The 8,266-nt window shown below is 30.1% G+C and overlaps 1 protein-coding gene across 1 annotated transcript; it reads right to left on the bottom strand.

The window, feature by feature from the left end:
• Positions 1 to 247: 247 nt before the first annotated feature.
• LOC118035619 (uncharacterized) lies at positions 248 to 1,474 on the bottom strand. The gene has a single exon (XM_035041224.2). The coding sequence runs from the start codon at positions 1,472 to 1,474 to the stop codon at positions 248 to 250; it is 1,227 nt and encodes a 408-aa protein (XP_034897115.2).
• Positions 1,475 to 8,266: the final 6,792 nt, after the last annotated feature.

Below are 8,266 nucleotides of genomic sequence, written 5' to 3'. Positions count from 1 at the left end.
CAGCCTTATATTCTTTTCTTTTTTTCAGAACAAAAGCTTGATAATCTCTCCAAGATTTACTATAATATAAATATATTAAAAATTACAGAAGACCTCTTTATAAATTGGACCTAATTAACTTATTCTGCTAATATTAAGAACTGCCAGCTCATGATAAGAAATTATATCATTATAACAAGATGGTTATTTGGGGAAATTAAAAAAAAAAAACAGGGGGGGGGGGGTAATAATATACAATGGAAAGATTTCACTGCAACTTGATGTCAGAGAGATCAAACCAGATTTGCTTGAACACCTTAATAATAAGGTCATGATATTCATCAGAATTGAGTGAAAGATAACAAGCAAGAAGGTCTTCCAAGTCCTTTGATGCGTTGATATTGTTCTCCACTATCATCTCCATCATTGATTCCCTGAAATCTTTCTGAGGATCAAAAGAAGATTTCACCACTGCCAAGCTATCTGAAAGGCTTCTTCGCGACCGAGACAGTGAGTTTGTGGTTGATGACACACTCTTTCGACCATTATTGTATGCCTGGATTTTCCTATTTGAGATTCTTGGAGAATTGACTCTTAGCCTAACTCCTGGTGAAGTGACAGAATTTCTCCTGACAGTAGTATTAGTCTTATGTTCTTTCATTGCAGCAATGCTCCCATCTTTGACAACCTTAACAGATAAAGAAGCATTAGCGTTTGTTTCCTCATATTTAGCTGAACTCCTTCTATACTTGACTGGTTCCAGGGTGTCTTTCTTCTTGAAATCTTCCACTTGATCATCAAATTTAGGGGGCTTTGTTATGATGGGAGGGAGATCAAGATTAGATATTTTGTGAAACACGTCCACATCATCTGATCTCCTAGCAATATATTTCTCATCCATTTTGGTAACAATATCATCACAGTTATTAGAATCTAGTTTGCAGTCACAATTAGAACTTGACCAAGACAACATTTTATCAAATGAGTCAGTAGCAAGAACACAGTCAGACCTGAATTCTGGTGGAAATGAGTCAGAGAAATCCGTCTCCTGATCAAGAGAACTATCAGAAAGAGAAGCTGAGTAGTCTGGAGGAGAATTTGATTTGGTCCATAGGGTAGCACGGCAGTCGCAAACGGAAGAGACAGAAGAGGTGACTAGCTTAGGAGAGGAGGACTTGATGGTCCTTTTCCTAGCTCTCTGTTTCGATGATCTTCTTGGTGGGTCAGGAAAAAGGGTGTCTGTGGATTTTGAGTTTCTCGGGGAGGTGTGAATTTTTTGGTCACTTGAGATAAGCTCCCTAGTGTTGTAGTATGATTTTCTCGGACAAGAATTGTAGTGAGGATGTTTTGGCTTGGACGGTGGCTGCTGAGATTCAGCTACAGCCGCCGCCGCCGCCGCCGATGTAGCATGTTTTTTCTTTGTGGAATGAGTGGTGGTGTTGTGGTTCCTTGTTTTGCCCATGTCTTTGAGCTTGTAAAACCAAGCATTGGGCATCATATCTGATAACCTAAACCTATTGTTGCCCATCAAAAACACCACCCTTCCCCTCCCCTCACCCTCTTTTTCTGTGTATTTGTGAGTGAAAACAGTGGCTAGCGGAACAGAAAAGGTTGCTGGATTTGTCTATACCAAAAGCTTTGGCTGAGCCTGGAGAGTGTTGAGAGGATAACTAGAGGGACAAATTGGAATCGGAAAGAAGGGAGGTGTGGTCCATAAAGGGAGAAAAAGGTTGCATCAAAGAAATGGGGATGGGGCCAAGTGTAAATGACTTTCTGTGGCCACGACTCCTAATTCACCTAAGCAAAACATAAAATTGGGTCTCTCGTAATCATCACAAGTTTTTTATTACTTTATTAAAAGAACCAGTTCTTCAATTTGTTATCCCATGTGACAAAGCCTCTGTGATTTTTTTACTGCGAAATGCCAATCAATGTCTTCCATGATTTTCAGTCTTTTTTGTCCGATTTTGCTGGCATGCAAAGCCTTCAAATTACCCCCCCCTCCCCACACGGAGTTCATGATAGGTTGAGCAGCGTGTCGAGTGTTTGATTCCGTGTTATAATATATGTATTTTAAGTGTTTTTAAAATTATTTTTTAAAAAAATAAATTAATATTTTTCAATGATTTGACTTCTAACAAAACTTGCGTTCCCAGCAATTTACTTTCTTCATTATACATAGCCCGACCATATACTGCAATAAAGTTCATGTACTTGAGTATTTTTGGCATTATAATTTGATGGAATTTTAACTGTAATTGTAATTCAATAAAGAAACTGTTGCATGCATTTTTGCACAAATAAATTATCTCTTCATCTTTTTTATTCTTAAAATTTTACCTTGGAGAGCTGCAATTGATCTATCTTCTTCTTATTATTATTATTATAAAAAAGTCACCTAGAAAAGTGAGTATACATATATTTAGTTTATAATCATTTAATATATAAGATCATGGTAACATTACTATAAAAATATATAAACTTGCATAAAAAATTGAAATGCAATCACAACATGCATATTAATTAAAATAACGCATAAGAAATTGAAATTAACTAATAGCATACATTCTAACAATATATTGAAAATATACTTAAATAAAAAAATTAAAAAATACTTGTTGAAGAACTTAGTATATAACCAATATAAAAATTTAATGTTGTTGTCAAAAATCAAACATTTATTTTTTAAAGTTTTACTATTTTTCAATTGGTGCAAAAGGATTAGCTTTAATAAGTTTCCCAAGATTTCAACAATTCCTCCTTGATTATGTACATTTTTAAATAAAGTCCAACTTTAAAAAATTATAATCAATGTCTCTCAACAAAAGTTGAACCTAAGCTTTAGATTATGAGGGATAAAAAAAAAATAGAGCTTTAAAAAAATCATAAGAGTTAAGATGGAAAAAAAAATGAAAAAAAATGTCAAATTCTGTAGAAAAAATCTATTCAAACAATGCAAAAAAATCAACCACACAACATTCTTCTTCAACCCCTTTTGTAGAACTAAACTTTATGAAATTTCTCCATTATTAACTTTGATTACCCTTCCATAAAATTAGAATTAAACCTGAATATTTTTTATCTTTAAATCATATATATTTTGAGTCGGAGAAAATTATGCATGCTTGTAAAAAATACTTTTGGATATAAATTGATTAGTTCTACTATTCATGGGCTGAACTAGATAATAGAATGTGTTGGAAGAGATAATTCTTCAAGGAGTATATCAAAGCTCAAATTTAAATTCGCAAAAAATAATTTTGTATAATCTAAAATATTATTTTACAATAAACTCAAACTCGGTAACTTTTTTATTTCATGATTAATTATTTTACCTTATGTTTCTTTATTTATAAATTTTTCAATTAATTATTTTTTACTAATGAGATTTGGCGCTCATGGGGACCATGTTTGGAATGTGTGTGTGTGAGAGAAATTATATGCTTCGACTAGTCTATGAGATATCTTTTAATTTTTCATATAAGGATTCATTTAATTTGCATAAAATATTTCACATGGTAAAATGTTCTTCCATAAAATATTTTCAAAGATGGTAGTGAAATTATGATAGTGATTACGAGGAGGTGTTGGTGGTAGAGAAAGTGTTGGTGAGGATGCCCCGCAATGATAAAAAAAAAAAAAAAAAAGAGTGTTGGTGATGAGATGGCAATAGCAGTAAAAGAGGTGGTCATGATGTTGGTAAAAAAAATGTGATGGAGGAGGAGGTAGTGGTTGTGGAGGAGGAAGAGGTGGTCATGGTGATGTTGAAATGAGGGTAGTGGTTAAAATATTTGGATAACAATGTAATTAGATTATTATTTGTAAAATATTTTATAAAATTTTATGAGTTGAAAATATTTTCCAACAAATGAACTAAGTTTGAAGATTAACTCTAAAATATTTATCATTAACTAATTTTCTAGTAAAATATTTTACAAGGAAATAAACATAGAAAAATATTTTTTAAAAACAAACATGAAAAAATCTAGAAAATACACAAAATAAACAAATCTAATAAAATGAGATAATTGCGGAATTTATCTCAAGCAAATCAAAATTAGTTACAATTTTGGTGCAAGGAAAAAATTCAACTTTTTTCTATCTTGTTACTGAAATGTATCCCAAATAAAATAAAACAAAAATACTGAAATATAAAATTAAGAAAAAGTCACCAACTTCAATACTTAAATATTTTAAATAAAACATAAACTCAATTATCAAGTTTAATACGATAGTGGAGTCATTAAAATTTAACTATATATGTAATATCTTTTGAGTTCAATTTGTTAAACAATCCAAAAAAAAAAAATTGATAGCGAAGGACATTATTAATCTCAATTTGTAATATCTTTGAGATTGGTCTAACATGTTCACAAGTAATCGAGGAGCATTCTTCATTATAAAGTTTCAAAGTATCCAACTAAATATCTATAAAATTAATGAATTTGAATAAAAAATAAAATATATTATTAAAATCAATTAGGATATTGTTACTGATATTTGCATCGTGGCAATTGCAGGCTACATGTAGATGAAGAAAACTCCACAAGTATGGAGAACTCTCGAATGACGTGTATTTATGCAACCACCGTATTCTAATTTATGAAAAATAGCATCCGTGTGAAAGGAAATAACGTGAAGACAGAATACTTAAAAGGAACTCTTGGGAGTGCAAATCTTGTCTGGACCCTCCCTAGCATTGTATCAATTATCACGTGTGCGTGTGCGTGTGCGTGTGCGCTTCCAACATACAAAATTTTAGGTGGTCCATCAGAGTTAAGTCTCAGACTGACAATTGACAACGTGTCTAATGCATGAGCATCGCTTTCCTTCGGCTATTTTGTTTGTAGCTATGCCCTAACGGCGTGGTCCTCCCCGACCCCTTTTTTTTTTTTTTTTTTTCATTTTAATCCTGAAAAAATACAAAAATAAAAATAAATATTTTTCTCGTCAATAAACTCTCAATCACCAACATTTTCATAATATCATGGGAGCAGGATAAGGCATCGACAACTCTGCTCTGCAATATAACTCTCCATCCATAAGAAGAGCATCAATCTCTCTACATCCACTTACCATGAGGATCTCCATCATTTCTCCATTATTGGTAAGCTACACACCACCGGATAACTGTAACTATTTCATTTTTTTACTCTCTTGTACTATGATTCCCTCGTATATTTTACTAATTTAAGTATTAAAAAATTCTCTATTTTAATAAGAAATTTGTTTTGCAAAAAAGCATGAAGACGAATGATTCAAGCATAGCCATTCCACCAACCTAAAATTGCTACTGTGGAAAGCCTAATCTAAGCTGAAATTTTTATGACTTCATCTGGTCTGATTTGGGAGATATAATAAAAACAATCAGGATGTTAAATAAAAATATAATTTGATTTAAGAAAAATCAAGATAATATTTTTTTATAAATATTAAAATAAAATATATCAGATTAACTCAGATCAACTCGAATTAACTTGTTAAATTTACTATCTAGGTTATGAGACTTTGCTAACTCTAAAAATAAAAACTTTATTCAAGCCAATTCTCAATAAACCTAATATTAAAGGGTGAAATTAAAGATAAAATTCAACTAAAAAAAAATTAGTCGAGTCAACATGGATTAACCTGTCAAACATGAGTCATAAAATTGAGATAACTATATATAAAGTAAATTAAAACAAATTATGAAACTCAATTCTCAATCAATCAATGTTAAAGAATGAAAAGTCAAGTCCTTTTAGTATATGTTAATACTATTTTTTTATTTAAATTTAAAAATTAATATCTAAGAAAGTAATTTTTTTAAAATGTGAATGATATATTTTTAAGATTATTGAGGAAAAAAAACTTAATTGAGATTAAAATACAAACTATCTCGAAAATATCTTTTGTGCCATATAAAAAATATTAAATTCAAATCAATGATTATATTTTATCTTAAATTCAAATGACTTCTCAATTATATGTTGAATAACTACAGAGCATCCATGTATTTAAGTCTTATTCTTAATCATTGATTTGAAATAAAAATGTGTTCTATGCACATGATTCATTATATTATCAAGAACACGGAAGGATTCCATGTATTTTATTTTTTTTCAATCTTATATATCGTTAAGATATTTTTAAACTGGCTTTTCATATTGTGATTATGTCCAATCTTTTATTAAGTCCTGAACTGCCTTCTCTTTAAATTCAAAAATAAATTCATAACATGGAAAAATAAGCGCACTTATCATCCAAACCAAACCCCAAAATTATTGCATTATTTTTAGATGGAAAATTACCCGATTATTCTATATTTTATATTTTAATCATTTTTATACTTAAACTTTATGTTTAAAAAAATTATAATCTACATTTTAAATAAGTGTAAAATAGACTAAACTATATGATAATTTAGGATGTAAACTGTTTTGCGCACATCAAAGTTTAAAATATAAAATGTAATTTTTCAAAACACATAGGGCAAGTGTAAAAATAACTAAACTACAAAATTTTCCAGATTGTTAGTCAGACCATGTCCAGTTTTCGTTGTTGGTTTGCTGAGTTCAATTACGCACAAAGTATGTTTCTATGCTCAGGTGCCCGGCCCCCCTTCACGGCATTCTGCATGTTTCTTGTAATAATAAGGAATTGTCCCGTGCCCTTAACAAGCATGAGGGGTCCTACACTTGAAGACAACATGACCTACAAACTTTGGGTAGAAGGGCAAAACATTTATAGATTTAGCAATTTCTCACGATGCTCTCCCGAATCAGGGTAGTTTCTAGCTACCGAAAGCATTAAAGATCCCTATCGAGGAGCATCTGTCACTCGCAGGCATGCAAATTTTTCATGTGGGGATGATAATTATTGTCTCATTTTTTTCTAAATTGGAGCAAAACATTACATTGTAGCCCACAAGAAATGATTGCTCATTTAGGATGTTTGACAACTAGAACAATTTGTTTTTCATGGTATCGATCAGGATTTAACCTTTAATTAAGAAAGACTCTAAAAAAATCATTTAGTTTTAAGAGGAAAAATACTGTCCATATCAAGTTTAGAAGAAGAACATAAAAAAAGATAAAATTTTGCGGAAAAATATCTCAAACACGCGAACTCTTATTGGACTTTTAGTACTTAATTTTCTCCTTATAATGCTTTGCTGAAATAAAAGCTAATGTCTTCTTTCAATCCCTTCATAATTACTAAAAGTTTATATAGTCATTAACCTTAAGGTCCAATAAATTAGTCGAGATGTGCATAAACTCGTCTGGACACCCACATTAATTAACAAATTATAATAATAATAAATGATTTTGACTATTAAAATGTATTAATAATGAAATTTCATTTCATTTTTATATTATATTAATAATATATTAATTAAGATTCAATAAAATTCTTAATAAATATTAGAATGATTATTATAAAAGTGGAATCTTCATTCCAAACTGAAAATACATATAAAACTTGTAATAATTAATAACCCAAAAGCACTGCATTATTTGACACACAAAAAAAGGCAGAAATTGGTGATGGATTCACAATTATAAAAAACAAAAAAACTTGATAAGTCACAACTCAAGACCATTGAAGGAAGTGTCATAAACTAGCTGGCCCTAAAAGATGTCGTAATTCCAGCAAGTTTCAAGTATCTATCAAGCAACACCTTTTCTTCTCGTGGACACTCATACCTTATATCAATGACTCCATATATTGCAATGTCAAATACTGCATCAATGGAGAGGAGAAGAATGACTGTACAGAAAAAAATATATAGATGGTATAATTGTAATCAGATGAAGGATGTAAGGTTATTTTTGTCAGGAAAGTTCTTACTAAGGTGGAAAAAGCTGGAGAAGCGCCTTTTCCAGCATCAAGTTTTGTCTTGGGAAAATGGAGAAACTTGTTTTCTTTTTTCATTTGTAAAAAGACATCATTTAAACAAAAATTACTTTTTCAATGTTTATTTTTATATTTTTCTTGAAAAAAATGGAGTAATATTTTGTTATTGAATTTATAAGTTAAACAACCTCATTTATACTAGTACTAGATCTATATTTTAAAGAGAAAAAAATTATAATAAATAATTATGGAGTTATAATAAGAATTTTTAAACTAAATAGAAAAAATAAAATTATCAAGCGTAATATTTAATTTTCTAAACTAAATAAATAATTAAAAATAACTAAGCAAAATAAATATTTTCTTCCTAAGAATCCTTCTACATTAACCTTCCTAGTTAGAAAAAACTCTTCCTTGAATTTTGATCTTTAAATCATTGTTTTTGAATGAA

This window comes from Populus alba, chromosome 16 (assembly GCF_005239225.2).
Source record: "Populus alba chromosome 16, ASM523922v2, whole genome shotgun sequence".
Taxonomy (NCBI): domain Eukaryota; kingdom Viridiplantae; phylum Streptophyta; class Magnoliopsida; order Malpighiales; family Salicaceae; genus Populus; species Populus alba.
Note: the sequence above shows the minus strand (reverse complement) of the source record. Positions and strands in the feature narration are given on the sequence as shown.